At 42.9% G+C, this 19,748-nt stretch overlaps 1 protein-coding gene, 1 long non-coding RNA gene and 1 other non-coding gene across 5 annotated transcripts in view; 2 read left to right on the top strand and 1 right to left on the bottom strand.

The window, feature by feature from the left end:
- Positions 1-12,958, bottom strand: part of LOC138760845 (uncharacterized) — a 34,022-nt gene extending 21,064 nt beyond the window's left edge. Inside the window, exon 1 of the long non-coding RNA XR_011355904.1 lies at positions 12,357-12,958. This is a non-coding gene — a long non-coding RNA (uncharacterized lncRNA). The remainder of the gene's footprint in view (positions 1-12,356) is intronic.
- trnad-guc (transfer RNA aspartic acid (anticodon GUC)) lies at positions 12,070-12,141 on the top strand. Its single transcript has one exon. It is a non-coding gene; the product is annotated as a tRNA-Asp (tRNA).
- The window catches only part of LOC138760843 (parkin coregulated gene protein homolog), a 314,744-nt gene continuing 307,649 nt past the window's right edge, over positions 12,654-19,748 (top strand). The window contains exon 1 of one of the 3 annotated variants that reach the window (XM_069932051.1): positions 12,654-13,287. In XM_069932051.1, the coding sequence (XP_069788152.1) occupies positions 13,162-13,287 (126 nt within the window). In that variant the 5' untranslated portion in view covers positions 12,654-13,161. The remainder of the gene's footprint in view (positions 13,288-19,748) is intronic. The other 2 variants (XR_011355901.1, XM_069932052.1) reach the window with 2 other exon arrangements.

Genomic DNA, 19,748 nt, shown 5'->3' with positions numbered 1-19,748 from the left:
GGCCTCGGAGGCCTACAGGACCAAGACTCCATCGCAAACTCTCTCAGGCTCTTCTCTTTCTCCCCCTTCCCTGATTTCCCCAATCCACCCCTTACTCCTTGGATCTTTCCTACCCTCCACATCCCGATTTATCCTATCCTCCTCTCCCAACACCTGCGCCCTACTGAATCCCCCCCCCCCCCCACAACCCCTGCCTGATCCCCTCTGACCTTCACATTATCATAGTCGGAACACTGTTTTCAGTAGAGGCCTCACTTTTGACCACACCTCAATGAGTTTCACACCTGCTATGATGCCGAACTCTTCCATTGGCTCCATCTTCATGTCCACTTCCACATGCATGAATTTCCACACCCCCACTACAAACCTTTTCTCCCACCTCAAACCTTTTTCTACCTCTTGGACACCTCGATATGGCCTTCAGCCTGCTCTGGATCTTTATGCAACAGAAAAGATAACATAATCTGTCACATCATTTATCAGTTTACAATGAGGCATTAAATATTACCATTGAGCATCTTTGTTGTGATTTCAAAACTTGAATCTATTTTAGAGCAAACTTAACCTTTAAATAATGCATCCTATGTGAGAAACAAACAGAAATGCAATAATCATTAAAGCCCTTTTAACGCTGATATCTAGATCCATGGCAGAAAAAGTGTGAGCTTCCACGACAGAAGTCAAGAGCTTTAGCTGCAAATCTCTGGTTGGTTTTCACGTGCGCTGTCAACAGATGTCACTTATTAACTGGTAAGATGTATCCTATCTGCATACACATCTCCTCACTTATCACGAAGGTACAACACCAACTGCACTTCCTTAGATGTCTGAGGCAGGCAAGGGTACCAGCCACTATACTGTCTATTTATTCAGGAACTCCAGCTGCATCATAGAGTGGCACGGTTGCTGTCGCGCATCAGATCGGAGAACAATCCACAGGACCATAAAAGTGGCAGAGGGGATCACTGAGATTGCCCTCACCCTCCGCCACCACCTACTCCTCCCCCCCCTCCCCAATCCATGGATTTACCAGGATTGTTGTTTATAAAGACTCGCGAAATCAATTAGGACCTCTGCCAAACTGCATGAAGTCAGGAAAGAGATACAGGAGTATCTGAGCCAAAACTACAAGGCTGAGGGACAGCCTTCTTCCCATGGGCAGAATGCTGATTGTCTGCCAAAACAACTTTCCATGACTCTACTATTTATTAAGAATATGTAGTCCCGGACACAGCCAAGAAAGACTCAGCCACCACATTGAAAGTTGTTAATGACTGTTTTTATTCAAATTCAGCGCGCGCCCTTTTAAGGGCAGCATGAGCTCAGTCACCTTGTGCATTGTGACATCATAATTGCTGCCCCAGGCACACGTTGGGCAGGAGACTTGAGGCAGGGAGAAACCCTGACAGCGCCATCTTCCCATGTTTGCCTTGTCACGTGGTATTACACGCAGGGCCGGTTCGCCATGAGAGAGTGCACCATCACTCAACCCACCTCCCCCCCCCCCCCAGAACCGGCTAAGTGTCCAGCCGCTTGGGTGGGCAGCCCAGGCATTTGGGCATGGCCGTCTGCACCAGCCTTGATAGGTCTAAGTGTGCCGCCTTCAAACAGTCCATGGTGAAAAGTTAGTCTTTACCCCCTATGTCCAAAGTGAAAGTCCTGCCGGACCGCTGGAGGACCTTGTATGGACCTTCATACGGGCATTGTAAAGGTGCCGTATGTGGACAGCACTGAACAAATATGAATTCAGTTGAGTCCAACTCTTTGGGACGATGTATCGGCCGGACACCATGATGTGAGGGAGGCAGGGGGCTAGTGAGGATAGTTTCTTACGGAGATCTGCCAAAAGGTTTGCGTGCTCAGACATGACATTGGGCTCTGCGACAAAGAACTCACCGGGCAGCGAGAGCAGCATGCCATTGACCAGTTCTGCAGAAAATGCCTGCAGATCCTCCTTGGGTGCTGTTCTGATTCAGAGGAGGACCCAGGGCAGTTCGACTGCCAAGCCTGGGCCGGTGAGGTGAGCCATGAGGGAGGATTTCATATGATGATGAAACCTCTCCACCAAACCATTTGCTTGCAGGTGGTAGGCTGTGGTGGGTTGGAGTTTAACCCCAAGGAGGTTCGCCAGCTGAGCCCAGAGCGCAGAGGTGAACTGGACACCCCTGTCACTGGAGATGTGCGCTGGGACACCAAACCTAGCGATCCAATGACTGACTAGGTTCCTGACGCACGTCTCTGCGGAAGCCTCTTTGATGGGAATGGCCTCCGGCCATCTTGTGGTCCGATCAACTATTGTGAGAAGGTAGAACGCTTCTCTGGACACCAGCAGGGGGCCTACGACGTCAACGTGGATGTGCTGAAATCTCCGCATCACCGGGTTGAATTGCTGGATTGGGGCCTGCGTATGCCAGTGGACCTTGGAGGCCTGGCACTGAGCCCATGCCACAAAAACCACTCTGCCACCATTCACACTGAAGTCTTCACCGAGGGGTGGGCAAGATTGTGGACTAAGCTGAAAACCCTCGACCTCCACTGTGGTGGGACTACCGGGCGCAGCGAGCCAATGGAGACGTCACAGAGCAGAGTGTCCGGGTTGTTGGGCCACTGAATGTCCTGGAGCTCAAGGCCAAAGATGGCGATCTGGAGAGCCTATGTCTCTGTGTCCAGCTTCTGCGCCTGTGCCAACTGTGTGTAGTCAAGGCCGGGGGCAGGAGCATTGATCGCAGGACAATAGAGCCCATCCGCCATGATATCTTTGCCTGCCCTGTGCAAGATGTTGGTAGTGAACTCTGACACGTAGGAGAAGTGGTGTTGCTGGCGAGCCAACCACGGATCTTTGGCCATTGCGAGTGCCTATGTGAAGGGGTTGTGGTACATGAACACTGTGAAGGGCCTGCCCTCTAGAAAGTATCGAAAGTGCCAGATGGCCAGGTACAGCACCAGGAACTCCCAGTCAAAAGTGCTGTAAGTGAGCACCGGCAGGCGCAGCTGTTTGCTGAGGTGGCCAGTGGGTGCTACTGCTCGAGTACGCCCCCTACCACCATAGCTGAGGTGTCGAACAAGAGCGCCGTGTGTGCCTCTGGGTGTGGGTGCACCAATAGAGTTGCGTTGGCAAGGGCCTTCTTTGTTGCGACAAAGTCAGGACTTTCTCCTTAGTGGCAATCAACGCGAACAGCAGTCGCATGGTGTGGGCGGTGCTGGGGATGAACAGATTATAAAAATTCACCATCCCCACGAACTCCTGCAGGCCCTTGAGGGTGGTTGGCTTAGGGAACCGCTGGACGGCCACGACCTTCTCTGGTGCCAAGACAGCACCTGCTGCCGAGATGGTGTGCCCCAGGAACAGCAGCATCTGCTTGCCGAACTGGGAATTGGCCACGTTGACCGTGAGGCCAAACTCCGCCAGCTGGGCAAATAGGATATGGAGGTGGGCCTTGTGCTCTTCGTGGTTGCAGCTGGCGATAAGGATATCGTCCAGGCAGATAAATACAAAATCCAAGTCCCTACCCACTGCGTCCATGAGGCGCTGAAAAGTCTGGGCTGCGTTCTTGAGGCCAAAAGGCATACATAGGAATTCAAAGAGGCCAAAGGGGGTGATGATCGCCATTTTTCCGATGTCCTTGGGGTGGACCGGGATCTGATGATACCCCTGCACTAGATCGACCTTGGAGACTTGTGCATCATGGAGATTGGCCGACAAGTCTTGAATGTGTGGAACCGGGTATCTGTCTGGTGTGGTCGCGTCATTCAAACGCCGGTAATCACCACAGTGTCTCCAGCCCATGGAGGATTTGGGGACCACGTGGAGCAGGGATGCCCAGGCACTGTTCCCGCGACAGACGATCCTCAACTCCTGCAGCCGGAAAAACTCCTCCTTTGCCAGCTGCAGCTTCTCAGGCAGGAGTCGTCTGGGCTTGGTGTGCAGCGGGGGGCCTTGCATGGAGATATGGTGGGTATGCCCTGTGCTGGGGTAAGGTGGCACTGAATCGTAGTTGTAGGATGGCGGGGGAACTCATGGAGTATGTTCGAATACTCATCCCTGGAAGTGGCAATGGCGACGATCTTGGGGCTGCAGGCATTAGTGGCGTCCAGGCACACCAAATGGAAGGTGCGAGCATTGACCAGCCTCTTGCACTTCATGTCATCTAACAGTCCATGTGCCCTCAGGAAGTCGGCCCTTAACAATGCAGTACCCACTGAGGCTAACACGAACTTCCAGTGGAATTTCTCTTTCCTGATCTAGATCTGCACCCTGCGGTTACCGAAGGTCTTGATGGCAGAACCATGCACGGTGGAACCACGAGATCGGGTGCATGTCTTGAGGGCAGGACGCTCAGCTCCACTCCTGTGTCCACCAGGAAACATTGGGCGGTGGACTTGTCGGTAACATGAAGGAGGCTATCCATGTGGCCAGCAGTCACCACCATCAATGGTGGCTGGACGGGTTGTTTCCCCTGGTAGTCACACAGTTGTCAGCACTTATAAACTTGCGTTCCCCAGCGCTGATGGTAAAAGCACCAGGTGGATTGGTGCTCTTCCGGCTTGTGCTTGGGTGAGTGTTGCAGCCGGCTAGCTCTTGGTCGCGCAACCTGAGGGCTGCTTCATTCTCCCTCTTGGTGCATCAGAGAATGTCCGCTCGGGCTGCGACTCGGTGTGGATCTGTGAAGTCCTCATCTGCCAGGAGTAGTTGGATGTCCCCGGGCATCTTTTCTTCTTTCTTTGGCTTGGCTTCGCGGACGAAGATTTATGGAGGGGTAATGTCCACGTCAGTTGCAGGCTCGTTTGTGGCTGACAAGTCCGATGCGGGACAGGCAGACACGGTTGCAGTGGTTGCAAGGGATAATTGGTTGGTTGGGGTTGGGTGTTGGGTTTTTCCTCTTTGTCTTTTGTCAGTGAGGTGGGCTTCAAAGGAGGTTGCTGCCCACCGAACTGTGAGGCGCCAAGATGCACGGTTTGAGGCGATATCAGCCCACTGGCGGTGGTCAATGTGGCAGGCACCAAGAGATTTCTTTAGGCAGTCCTTGTACCTCTTCTTTGGTGCACCTCTGTCACGGTGGCCAGTGGAGAGCTCGCCATATAACACGATCTTGGTAAGGCGATGGTCCTCCATTCTGAAGACGTGACCTACCCAGCGCAGTTTGATCTTCAGCAGCGTGGATTCGATGCTGTCAGCCTCTGCCATCTCGAGTACTTCGATGTTGGAGATGAAGGATGGAGCGGAGACAACGCTGGTGGAAGCGTTCTAGGAGCCGTAGGTGATGCCGGTAGAGGACCCATGATTCGGAGCCGAACAGGAGTGTGGGTATGACAACGTCTCTGTATACGCTAATCTTTGTGAGGTTTTTCAGTTGGTAGTTTTTCCAAATTCTTTTGTGTAGTCTTCCAAAGGCGCTATTTGCCTTGGTGAGTCTGTTGTCTATCTCGTTGTCGATCCTTCGATCCGATGAAATGGTGCAGCAGAGATTGGTAAACTGGTTGACCGTTTTGAGTTCTGTGTGCCCGATGGAGATGTGGGGGGGCTGGTAGTCATGGTGGGGAGCTGGCTGATGGAGGACCTCAGTTTTCTTCAGGCTGACTTCCAGGCCAAACATTTTGGCAGTTTCCACAAAACAGGACATAAAGCGCTGAAGAGCTGGCTCTGAATGGGCAACTAAAGCAGCATCATCTGCAAAGAGTAGTTCACGGACAAGTTGCTCTTGTGTCTTGGTGTGAGCTTGCAGGCACCTCAGATTGAAGAGACTGCCATCCGTGCGGTACCGGATGTAAACAGCATCTTCATTTTTGAGGTCTTTCATGGCTTGTTTCAGCATCATGCTGAAGAAGATTGAAAAGAGGGTTGGTGCGAGAACCATGGCTTCATGCCATTGTTAATGGAGAAGGGTTCAGAGAGCTCATTGCTGTGTCTGACCCGACTTTGTTGTTTTCGTGCAGTTAGATAACCATGTTGACGAACTTTGAGGGGCATCTGAGGCGCTCTAGTATTTGCCAAAGCCCTTTCCTACTCATGGTGTCGAAGGCTTTGGTGAGGTCAACAAAGGTGATGTAGAGTCCTTTGTTTTGTTCTCTGCACTTTTCTTGGAGCTGTCTGAGGGCAAAGGCCATGTCAGTAGTTCCTCTGTTTGCACTATGTATATGTATAATTTGTCTGTATGTGTGGTATGTCTGTACAACAGTTTTGCACAGTTCTGCACCATGAACTAAAGAAGTCAAACTGGTACAATCGAATGACAAATAAACTTGAACTTTAAACTGAAGTGGTTCTGGCCATCTTTTCTGTGTCTGCAAGTAGCACACAAATCCCAGTGCAAAGTAAAAGATGGATGTTTCATGCAGTCTTTCAAGCATGCCTGTCAGTGATGATACATCTCATTGTGCTTGACCATCCACTATCAGAAAGCATGGAAAGATCATGCCCTCAGTAGAATTGGATGGCACCTGATCTACCCTGAAAGCTGACCTGGGTGCAGAATATCCAGACTTAGTGACTCACCTCATGCAGATCTCCTGAAATAATCCTTTACAGTACATAAGCACCAATATCTGTTTGATGAAATGAATGATGGATGTTTTCTTCATACTCATGCCTAGCCATGTAGAAGATCTTATCTATATGAAAAGATATGAGGTACAAGGGTTGAATGGCCAAGTAAAAAGCTACATTGCTATACCAACTTCATTGAACAATGCAGAGGATACTGTTGGTTGAAGAAATAGAGAGAAAATGATAGAAAGCAATTATCTTCAAAGGTCTCTGCCAATCAAGGACCTTGAGGTGGATCGACACCTGACATTGAGCCTAGGACATAAATATGCCCTCCATCCCACAATGAATAGTTACAAACCCTCTAACCTTTGCATTTAGTGCTGACAGTGTGCCACAGTTGCCTTTAAAGAATGTGAGGTGTGCCTACAACAAATGAATAGCTAGTACTCCAAAGTAGCTGCAAGGTGTACATATGAGGGTATAGTGATAAGTTTAAACTTATTTGTCACAAGATACCTAAGATAAGTGAGAAGTTTTCTTCTATGAACAGACAGATTATTTCTAGCATTACATAAAGACATAGTTAGAGCAAAATTTACAATATAGGATTACAATGAGAGCACCGTTATGTGGTTCGTTCAGAAACCAGATGGCTGCATGAAAGAAATTATATTTCCTGTTGTTGCATGTTTTAACACTCTTAAACCTCCACCCCAATGAGGAGAAAAAAAAGTGTGTGTTCAAGATCTAATTGATCTTTCACAACGTTGGCTGTTTTCCCTCCGCAGTGGGAGATGAGGTGTTGAGCTGCACTAACTAAATTCTCATTCTGTAGTTTCTTCTGATCTTGAGTAGCAGCAGCTCTCCTGCTACTCTGAGATGCATCCAGGATGTATAGTTTCAATTGTGCACCCATGAAAGTTGTTGAGGGATGGGTGGACATACTGTTCTTCCTTAATCTTCTCAGAAAGTTGAGACATGCTTTCTTGATTGTCCTGTGAATGTCGTTGTCCGTGGTCAGGTCATTGGAAACATTTATTCCTAAGAACTTGAAGCTATCTACTCTTTCAACTCCAAGACCATTAATGTGGACAAGGGTGTTGATTTGAAGTTAATGATCATCTCCTTTCTCTTATTGACATTGAGAGGTTGTTATCTCAGTACTATGTAACAGAGTGCATAAGCAACCATCCTGGAGGTAGTGGTGGTAAATGTGAGTTTGCGAAGGAGTGCCATAGCATCTGAACTGATTTATATGGATGGTTATACGGTGAGTGACAGGAGTTGAATTCTTGGAGTCAAAATGCAAATGACATCCACCATGATACACACAAGACATGATTTCCACAACATAAGAAACCCCAAAAAAGTGCAAGAAGCAGCATTTAGACACTGTACAGGACCTCAGTAATGCCTAAAAATCCATTTGCCATGAATTATGGAGAATCCTGTCAAATGTGACAATCCCAAATCGTTATCTTCTATCCACTCGATGATGACATGCAAACTGTGATCCTCAGCCATTGATCGATCAGATCCAATTCCATTGCAGACTGGGGTCAAGCAAAGTAATGTCATCAAATTAATCCTAATTTCAGGTTTTCTTTCCTGAAATTCTTCATTTCATTTCCAACAAGCCCCTAATTAAGTAGAGTAAACCACAAGTCAATAATAAAACAGTTTAACCTTAATTTATTTTATTCCAGAACCAATATCACACCATTTATCAAATCATAGACTTGTGCATATGCACACTCAGAATCTAAACTACAAAATATAATTTACTCCTTTGAACAGCACGAGAGGATGACCTTTAAACTCAGTCTCTGGAAGACCCAAAGTTCTTCACCAACCAGCCCTTGCTGCACAAGACTTGATCTTGGAAATCAGGATGATGTCAAGACACTGATCAAGGTCCATCGCTTCCCATATCTCAAGGGCCACCACTCAGTAAAGGCAAGCATCAATAAAATTACACCAATCAAGAATGGATGTTTGAAGAAAGACCAAGACTACAGGACAAGATTTATGGTCAATTGAGCAGCAATGATTCACTCGTCCCTTGAGAGACAAGTGTAATTTACAGTAGATACCACAAAATTCTACAAAGCACCACCAATACTGCCTCTGCAAAATCCTGCAAATCACAACAAAAAAAAAGAAAATACTGGAAACACTCAAGATTCAATTTATTGTCATGTAATAAAAAGTGTCTTATATGAAATTGCCTTTTGGTGCAAGCCAGACAGATTCGCCAATGGTAGCAATTGCCTAAAGCATTACTTCCAGAGAAAGAGAAGCAAAAGAGAGCTCCCCCAGAGTCAAGAGTGTCCATGGATTTTCCTCCAGCGTTCCTGCAGCCTCCACAGCCACATAGAGTCCAGTCCAAACCATTAGTAACCTGAGATCCAGATCTGAATCTCAGATACAATTAGGACCCTTCAGCGTCCTCTCACATGCCAGTTCCGATACCTGGTACCCATTCAGCTAGTTTCAAGCCAGTCTCCAGCTGTCCTCAGCCTGGTGCAAGTCCCTTGATCATAGTCTTCAACAGCCCACAGTCTGTGCATGTTCCTCACCTCGAGTCACCAACAGCCTACCGCCTGTGTGGATCTTTCAGCCTTGGAACTCTTCGCTGGTCCGCTGCCATGGTCACCAACAGACGGGGGTGGTCTCTCTGTTTTCTGGTGCCCTGCACCAATCCTCTACTTCCCTGGAGTCTGTAACTCCTTGTGGCTACTGCCGATCATAGAACCCACCATCTTTGGTGCAGACCTTGTGGTCGTGAGATTTTAATAAAACCTCAGCAGATCAGACAGAAAAGAATCTGTGGAAGAAGAAAATGTTCCTTCAGTTTCTCTCTCCACTTGTGCTGCTAGAATAGCTGAGAAGTTCCAGAATTTTCTGGTTATATTTCACATTTTCAGCATCAGCAATTTTATGAATTTCAAATCTAACCATCTTCGCTCAGGTAAACATACCCAGCATCAGGGATGTTCATTCTGCAGTGGGATCAATGAAAATTGAACAGATTCTTTATTGTATTGTAAAAGCTCTAATCATGTTCAAACTGCTCAAATACTTGTTCATCAGAACTGTGTATAACTGGGGCAGTCTAATTGTACTATTGTACACATTTTATGCTGCATTTGCATGTTTTATGTATGTTCCGGTCAGAGAGACTTATTGTATCCACTATGGCAATACATCACTCTTCTGATGAAGGGTCTTCGACTTCAATTGTTACCTCCCTTTATCTTACAGACTCAGCCTCCCCACTGAGTGCTTTCACCATTTTCTGGCATTGTTTGCATTTCAGCTTCTACAGGGTATTGCTGAATTTTTCATTGAGAAAAGTGATAGATCTGATGGGATACTTCTGATGAAGGATCTTCGACTTCAATTGTTACCTCCCTTTCTCTTACAGACTCAGCTTCCCCACTGAGTGCCTTCACCATTTTCTGGCTTTGTTTGCATTTCTGCTTCTACAGGGTATTGCTGAATTTTTCATTGAGAAAAGTGATAGATCTGATGGGATTTAAGAAATTTGATTTGTGTACAAACATGCCTTCAGTGCTTCTCATTGATCTTCTCTCATTACATCTTCACTGTGGACTAATGTCTACTGCAAACAAATTTCTCAGACTCAGCTGCAAGTGATACCAAATCACCAAAAAACCTAGTAATTCTGGAGAGTTTCCAGTTCTTCTTGCCAGTTGTAAATTGGGGCTCATCTTATCTTTATCTCAAGTTCCCTTGGAACTTGTTGTTCTCTTCAACATGGTACAGGGCACAAAATTCTCACTGGAAGCCAGCTATAGACACATAGATATGGCCCACACCATATAAAGATCTCCCCACTCCACAACATTCACAGACTGGCTTAAGCAGCTGACATAACTCTAATTCTTGGCTCATCAGCTGTCAATACTTTCACTGAAATTCAAAAAGACATGCGAAATAGTATTTTTTAATTTTAAAATTAAAACTGTGAAAATCTAAAACAATTGAACACAAGTAAACTAATAGAATGAAATAAAATCTACCTGCTGCTTTTACAACACTCAGTTCTTTTCAAAGATTTAAATGGGGTCACAAATCTTGGACCAGATTTGGCAAGCCAATTTCTAAGCCAAAATGGCAGCTGGTAACACTAGATATACAGAAAGACGACAATTGAAAAATAAAACAGACAATGCTGTTAATAATTAGCAGGCAAGGCTGCGTATGTCGGAAAAGAAAAGGGTTAACATTTCAGGTTGAAAAATGATGAAAGGTTTCTCTTGACAAAGATGTGATCAGCTGAGAATTTCCAAAGTTTTCTGTTTTTATTTTGTATTAGGAAAATATCCCACTCAATGCCTATTACAACTAGATACTCGTGGAGTTGCATGATGGGGTCTAAACAAGAGACAGCCCATCCCAACACACAAATCATAGTCAGTTATTTTAACCAGGCCTTTCTCAAAAAGCCCTGCTCAATTACCACCAGCATGCTACCTGGTGTACTGGATGTCCCAGCACTATTGATCACTACTACAACAAGATAAGAAAGGCCTACCCTTCTTTCCTAAGACCACATTTTGGCAAATTGGATCACCTTGTTGTGCTCTTGCCTGCATAAAGACAAAAAAAAGCAGCTCCAGAGATCAGAATAACCAGAAGGTGGGTGCAAGAGGCTGAATAACAGTTAAAGGACTGCCTCAAATCAGTGGATTGGGTGGTATTCAAGAACTCAACAGAGGATCTAAAGGATTACACTCGGGTTGTTACAACTTTTATCTAAACAGCAATTGATGAGTGTGTCCCCACCAATTGTTCAGGGTTTTCCCCAACCAGACTGGAGGAATAATGAAATCCAGATCACAGGCATTTTAAGTCCAGAAATCCAGAACATTACACAAGGAACAGGTATGACTGGTCAAAAGACCTCTCTTGGGGGAAGTGGAGATTCGGGATGAAAATGGAACCAATGAAGGATACCCAAATGGCCTAAATGAGATAACCAGCTACAAAACCAAATCTGCAGCAGTGGGAAACAAAGCTTCACTCCCAGATGAACTCAATGCTTTGACCACCAGAACCAGGAAGAGTCACAGCACACCCCCATGTCCCCTGATGATCCTCTACTGTCAGTATCAGAGGATGACCTGCTGGTTGCCTTCAGGAAAATAAATCCAAGGAAAGCATCTGGATCGTATGAAGTACTTCGGAAACTGTGAGGAAACTAAAGTTTCTTTGTGGCAACATTGGCTTTGGTTTTTTTTTTAATTTTTTTTATTAACATATATATTTATATTAAGAAAATATATATATTCAAGTGCTTTGAGAAAAATATATAAATATATATTCTACTCTGGATTCACAGTGTGGTAAAACATTAATGTTTCAAGTGCTTTAAGAAAAAAAAATATATATATATTGCACTCTGCATTCACAGTGTGGTAATGCTTTAAAAACCAATGCACATTACGTCTAATAATCACCTTTGGACAAGCAAAATGTCTTAAATGTATTTAAAATTCATTTGCATACATTCCAATTATTCTTGGAAGAGACTATCGGCCGCTTTGAGTGTGAAGTCCTCGGTAGTATAGTGGTTAGTATCCCCGCCTGTCACGCGGGAGACCGGGGTTCAATTCCCCGCCGGGGAGAACTAGATTTTTTATTCTTACGATCTAACAAATACTTCTCACAACTTGAAAGATTCTTATAACCTTTAAATTACATGGAAGTTATTACTTAATAAAAAGCTTAACTGTTTTTCCAAAATTCTACATGCTGGTGCTTTTGGACCTTCTAGGCCCCGTGTACAGTGGTTCAAGAGTATTTTCAAAACAAGCAAAGGTATTTCATATCCATAACCTACCTATCATTGCTTTCAAAACTTCACTTGTGAGGACTGGAGGGGTGACTTCGGTCTCTCAAGCGGAGACGGATTTGACCTCGAATCAAGTGGGCATCATTTCAATGCAACCCTTTCGGCCCGCGCCTGCGTCCGGCCGCTCGGTGCTGTTTGTCAACAACCTGGGTGTCGAGCGCGTGACGGACCGGTGACGGGCGCGCGGGTGGGGAGGCTCAGCAGGGCGGTGGGGAATGCGCGGGGGGGGGCCTGGATGAGAAGAGGCAGGGATAAACACAATCTGCAGGAGGAACTCGGTGGGTCAAGCCGAAACCGCCGATTCGGTCTCGATGAAGGGCTTCGTCTCCAAACGTTGACCATTCTCTTCTTCCACCTGCGCTGCTTGACAAGTTGAGTTCCTCCAGCGGGTTGTGTTTGACCTTAGAGTCTAGCATCTGTGACCCTGGTAAACGAACATGTCACAGATACTGCGGGGTGGGGGAAGAAGATAAAAGGAAGGAACAGAGAAATATCTGTTTGAAGAAACAATGACGGGACTAGTCTCTTTCTGCAACCATTGGGATGAATTTTGTTCGTTGGCAGCGCCTGGATTCCAACTTGCGCTCGTCACGCTCCAGGGACAAGGTCATTGCGGGCAGTGACGTACCGGAAATGACATTTGTGTTCAGCAATATCTCTTAGCAACGGAGGCGGCCTTTGCGAAGACTTGTCAGGGCAGGCTGCATTGGACTGTCACGAGTGAAAAGTAGGAGCAGCCGAATTAGTTTGGGAACAGGTGTTTTCCTTTTACTTTGTCCTCGCAAGAGATAAAATGCCTACTGCCTACGCACTGAAAGAAAGCAACCAGAAATCTCTGGCGGCAATGTATCAAAAACCTAAGAAGGACCATAGAGTAACTGAAGGTTTCACAGTGAAAGCCATGATGAAAGATTCCATTGTAAGTAAATGTTCATTGGATCACAAAAACAAGATACGCAGTCTATAGGGCTCCTTTCATCATTTTTTTAAAATTGAGCCATGTTGTGGATAAAAATAACAATCCGAACAATATTTCAACTGTAAGTTGTGACCCGCCCAAATCCTCTATTAAGAACTTGCATCTCTATAGATTCCCAGTGAAACAAGCAAAATGTCCAATGGCTTTCAACAAACGGCACTTTTCTTCAGAAAATTTACAGAATGTGTGGTTTTTTTGTTGTTGTTGTTTCTGCTTTGCATTAAACAACCTGTCGGTACACTTCAGTTTTTAAAATACAGAGCTTTTGATACCAGTAAATAAGTAGCTGAATCTTGGGAACAAGGATGACACTGAATTAGCTTGTATCAAATAAAGGGATTTGTATTCTATGGTCGATTTTTGGCAATTAGGATAATGTTTGATAATAAGATCAGTCTTATCTATGAATTTTGTAATCTGATGTTTACTTTAAATTCACAGTGAATTGCTGTATAGTACACCTCTAAGGCCATACTCAGCATAAGAGCCCCAGAAAAGAAAAGATACATTGATGAAAAACAAAACAATCATGGATGAGTTCTTAAAACATAATGGACACTTTCCATTTCCAATTAAATGATACCATTGTAACAGTGCAATCTATCACAATGAAAGATAAATTAAGTCCTTCAGCTGATGGTCACATCCATGCTGCATGCAGCTTGTGGCTGAGATTGCCTTTGGAAACCATGATTCAGTAAAACTAGGTAGTGGGTGAACAACAGACACAAAAAAATGATTGAGAGGGGTGGTGGCAAAATGTTGCTACATGTCTTCACAGTTTGCATGAAGTGCTGCTTTCTGGCTGGTAGGCACCACTTTAAAAAAAAACAAATTAGAGATACTTCCTTTTGAATAAAACAGTAGATTTGTTTGTTATTAATTTTTTTAATGTAATAGTTTATCAATAATTCAATAATATGGACACATTACCAACTGGAAATGTAATTTTAGGCAAAGCAAAATCTTGTCTTCAATCATAGTTTATCTTGCTCCAATATTGTTTTCAGCCTTGTGTGTCATGTCTCTGAAGAAAGAATGTTTAAGTACTGAGTGAATTCTCTGACCCTGCAATTTGTCTCAATCTATTGCTTTGACTTTCTGCTGTCACTGCAATACATCTGCATTTCAGAAATGTCAAGTTTGCGCACATTTTTCCAATCAATCCATCTCCCTCTGCCACATGAATCTTCAGTCATTTCTCTTATTCATTCATCTTTTTCCTATTGATATATTGTATTTCTATTTCTTTAACCTTTTGGCTTTTGTATTTTAAAGATCTATATGCTCTCACCAATTAATAACACGATATTTTCATAGTCTTTGCCATTCAATGACCTTCTTCTTTGATAGATACTGGTTATCAAATTGAGAAACAATCTCTCATAGTTAACAGTGATGGATAGCTTTGAAGTTAATGATGCCCCCAGGTTGTTGTTTTGTCTGCTCGAGTTCTCACCTTTTATTAAAAGTGAGAATTTACAGATAGATCTAAAATCTGTGCAATTATTAAGGCAGTGGAGGATTCAAAATAGACCAAGCCAAATGTGCTAAATGGGTAAATGTAAAACCTTTCTACTAGTGTACATAGCAGCATAATAAGTATTTTTATTTTGGAGATCGGCTATTACATTGAATATGAACACTTCAAGAAGTTGTATTTTCTGAACCAAACTATAATTGATGAAGACAGAGGGGAAACTGTTTATTGTTCTTGTGTGGGGAAAAAAGATATTACTCTTAAATTCCAGGTAACAGCAAAATAGTAGAGAACAATTTAAGAGGAATCAGTTATCTTCAAGCAATTTATGGACAGGGGAAAATACAAGAAGATAGTTACATATTTTTTAATATTAAATACAAAATAAAAGCATTACAAATTGTAATGTTAAAAAGTGACTGGATTTGTAATTTTTTTCAACAATAAAACATAATGATTATAATTCACCTCTATTTATTAAAAAGTTAAAAATAAGTTATTCCCACTGAATCAGGAGTAGGTCATTTTACATCTTTAACTGTTTAAAAAAAATGCTTTAAATTGACTTGGTCCAAATCCTTTTAAATATTTGCATGAATAAAAAAAATAAAAATTGTAAATTCATAATTGAATAATTACTATTTAGAGAAGAGAGTTCCAAATGCCTATCCTTTGTATGCTTCTAAATTTACTTGACCTATATCCAGTCTCTTACTCCTAATTCTCGATCTTTCTGTCTCCATTTTAGGAGACAGGCGAGCTACTGAAATCTTTTATAAACCTACTGACTCCCACAGTAACTTTGGTTACACTTCTTTTCACCAGTCTTCTGCAGGGATGCTATTCCTTTCAGTCTTCCATCTCAGCCATATCTTCTCCCAAGATTAAGCTTTAGATTCCAAAATATCTGAGCTGCACTACTTCAATAAACATGGCTCCCCTCTACTGCTATTCATGCAGTTCTCACCTGCATCTTCTTCATTTACTACACATTTGACCTCAGACCATTTTGTGCCCCTCTTCCCCACTCCAACATAACAGCAAAAAAAGTTCCTGTCCTCACCCCTCTATGGGATCTCACCTCCAGACATGGCTTCCCCTCTCCTTTCCATTTTCCTGAGCAATCACTCTTTTTGCTGCTCATTTATCTTCTTGTCCCTTCCCACTAATGGCTCCCTCCAAACACATCCCTGTGACTGGTTAAAATGTTACACTTGCACATCTCCCCCTCACCACCATTCAGGAACCCAAAAGAGTCCTTCCAAGTAAGACAACTTCACCTTTGAATCTGTAGGAGTTATTTACTCCATCTGGTGCTTTCAGTGCAACTGGCACTACATTCAAAAGACAATGCAGACTGAGGGGTCGCTTCTTTCAGCACCTCTGCTCTGCCCACCTCAACAGCAAAGATTGACCAGTGGCCAGACACTTCATTTCTACTTTCCATTGCCACACTGACATATCTGTCCATGGCCTAATGTACTTCCAGATTGAGGCCATGTAAATTGGAGGAACAGCACTTTGTGTTCTGTCTTGGAAACAGAAAGGTCCTTACAATAGCCCACCATTTTAATTCCACGTACCATTGCCACACTGGTATCTGTCCATGGCCTCAAGTGCTACCGTTTGAGGTTTCCCACAAATTGGAGAAACAACACCTTGTATTCTGTCTTGTCTGTCTTCAACTAGACAACATTAACATTGACTTTTCCAATTTATATTAACTCCCTTCCCTGTCTATCTCTTTCCCTACCCTTCTGTCCTCTCAATTTCCCCATCCCCTTACCTTCCTTCCCTCCCCATTCAAAGAACTAACCTTCTTCGCCCTCTTCCCCATTACCTCAGCTTTTTGCTCTTCTACCCTCCCACCTGTATCCACCTTTATCTCTTGCCTGTTAGTCTGTGTTCTTCCCCTTCCTCCCTCATCTCACCATCTTTTTATTCAGAATTTGCATGGTTTTTTTTGTTTCTGACAAAGGGCTTATGGCCAAAATATTAGTTACCCTTTCCTTTCAATGACTACTGTGTGACCTTCTGGGTTACACCAGCACAATTATATATTTCATTTTATTCTTGGAATGTCTGATTTTTCCCTGTTTTTAGCTTTTCTCCATTCAACAGAACCTTGCTATTTTTAAGGTCAAAGAGGAAGAACTTGAATTTTTCCACATTGAGATCAATTTTTTCCATTTAATCCAAAATTATTGTTATCTAGTATTAATAACACTGCAGTATGGTACTTCCATTTTTGTTGCCTGTTTTTTATCATTGACAAATATGCATATGTAACTCTCCTCTTCCTCTTAGTTGTTTTTCAATTTGGTACATAGCCGCAGCCCGAAAACAGATCCAGAAAGAGGCATGCTTCAACTTTAAAGATTTTTTTTCCCCAAGAGATTTCATCAAATGTCCTCTGAAATCTTTGGGCATATTTTCTCCATCAGTGATTCTGAAAAGAACATTATCTCTAAGACCTTCTGGTTTATTCTTCCAACTCAAAACATAATAAGAAATAAAAGCACAGTTGGCTATATATTCTCTTGAACCAGTTCTGCCATTCAATAACATTTTGATAGATCATGTACCTCAAGTCTGTTTATCCATATACAGGTACACAATCCTTTATCTGGACATCTAAAATCTGGAAAGCTCCAAAAACCGGCATTTTTCTCCTGGTGCTGGTACAGCGGAGGGGGATAGATAGAGAGACAGAGACAGCAGTGCGACGAGGTTGGGCGGGGGGAGGAGAGAGAGAGGGGGCAGCATGGCTTGGGTGGGCAGAGGGGGAAAGAGACAGCAGCGCGACTCGAGTGGGTGAGGGGGAGAGAGACGGTAGCACGACTGAAAGGGGGTGGATATGGCAGCAGAATTCGGGTTGACTTAAATCTGGGGCAGCTGACTTTTGTTCTGAAATACAGAAAAATTCGGAACCCAAGGGTTCTGGATAAAGGATTGTGTACCATATCATCCAATTCCCATATCTTTCAGTTTCCAAAATATCATGGTCTCTGCCTTACAATTTTTGTGAAGCATGCAGAAATATTGAGATTAAGGCTTACAACACTGTAAAAAGAAATTTCATGCCATTTAAGTTCCAAAATGACAATGTTTCAGGATAATCAATGGCTGCTTTTTATTGACTTGTTAACTGAAGATAACAGCGTCTTAACATTTGACTTGCGAGTTATAACAACTTTTATATATTAATGAGATCATTTTTATTTAATGCCTCCCATGGTGCACTATGAAGGGCCAAAACACACTTTCCGTTTGATATCCCATGATTGTGCCTCTTCATGCTTTATACATTGAAATAACTTACCAGAATATTTCCATTCAATTTACAATCGTGAACCTAAATGTCACGTAACTTAAACTTTCCATCCTACTCTCACTGTAATCTCTCTGTTCTCAGTCTTTAATAATACTCTTATGAAGTTTTTCATAATCGCAAGTATCAGCCTTTTTCATTCTGACTACGAATATAACTCCTCCTAAAGCTTTCTGAATCCACTATTAAGTTAAACAATTTCATATTGACTTACATTTTCTTCTGTTTTCCTGTTTAGCTTTGGACTACTCTGCATTCCATCTTATTCATCCACCCACCTTTTGTTTCTCCACATTTTTTAAACCGAAATATCTCCAACTTTTGTTAGTCCTGTAAAATTACTAGTTCCTGGTCAAGTACATGTGTAAGAAACCGCTGATAATAAAATAATATATTGAGGTACATGGAGCATATTGATTAGATTAAGAATAAAGAGAACAGCCACTATTTAGTGAAGTTTACTATTGTGGTAAACCACTGTTATACTGTGATTGACTACTGCCAGCTGGTCATGCCTCCCAAGACCTATCCTACCCATAACCCCTTGCATGCCCCCCATTCATCCTGCCATGATCAGTTGAAGAGGTTAATTGCTGCTTCAGTGTATGGTCAATAAAAGCCTATCAGTTTCACAACCTCAGTCTTTTGTGGTAATTGACGGTGCATAAACTATACTCCTTTCTCACTAAAATTTTGCAATTCTATTTTTCCCTTTCTACATTGTACGAGTACTTCTGGGACCAGTGGATCACTTGTACCTTGCCATATTAACAATCTATATCAAAGACTTCAGGTAGTGATGAATGGAAGTCTCTATTTGATTATCACAGCTGTGTCAAATGTTTACCTGATATTAATGTTTATCCTTCATTACCTTTCCTTTTCAATTTTTTTTTAGTATACAATCAACAATGGGCAGAGAGAATAAGGATACGTAATTTAAAAGATTTAAATTTACCACAATCTATACATAATAATAGTATCTTCATTTTCCCATACACAAAGAGGAAAAAAAAAAAGCAAAGAAAAAAAATCACTTTATAGTAAAACCCTTTGTACTAATCTACTGAAGAAGCAAAAACAAAAAAAAAAATTGGAAAGCCTTGGATCAGCATTTATCAAAATAAGAAGTCTGGTACTCATCCAAAAAAGAAACTTAATGGTATCAGGAAAGGACAATAAATCAAAGAAAATGTAGAAGTTATATCATACAAAAATATTAAATGAATGGGTATCAATTTTCTTCAAATTTAAGAAGAATCAAATGTAGCACTTCTAATTTTCTCTAAGTTCAAACAGGCCATGGTTTGAGAAAACCATTGAATTATGGAAGGCAGAGTGGGGTCCTTCCATTTAAGAAGAATTGCCGTCCTAGCCATTAGGGTGGTAAAAGCTATTATCCGATTAGCAGAAGCCGGACAATGACCTACATCTGCTCCTAAAACTTTGAAAAGAGTAGTTAAGGGATTTGATTATAAATCAATTACAAGAATAGCTGAAAGAGTACCAAAGACATCCTTCCAGAACCGGACAGAACCAAACATATAGGACAATGAATTATGAATTCATTATGAATCATGACTTATGAAT

This window comes from Narcine bancroftii, chromosome 4, assembly GCF_036971445.1.
Source record: "Narcine bancroftii isolate sNarBan1 chromosome 4, sNarBan1.hap1, whole genome shotgun sequence".
Taxonomy (NCBI): Eukaryota; Metazoa; Chordata; class Chondrichthyes; order Torpediniformes; family Narcinidae; genus Narcine; species Narcine bancroftii.
The sequence above is the reverse complement of the archived record's forward strand: the minus strand, read 5'-3'. Positions and strand labels throughout refer to the sequence as shown.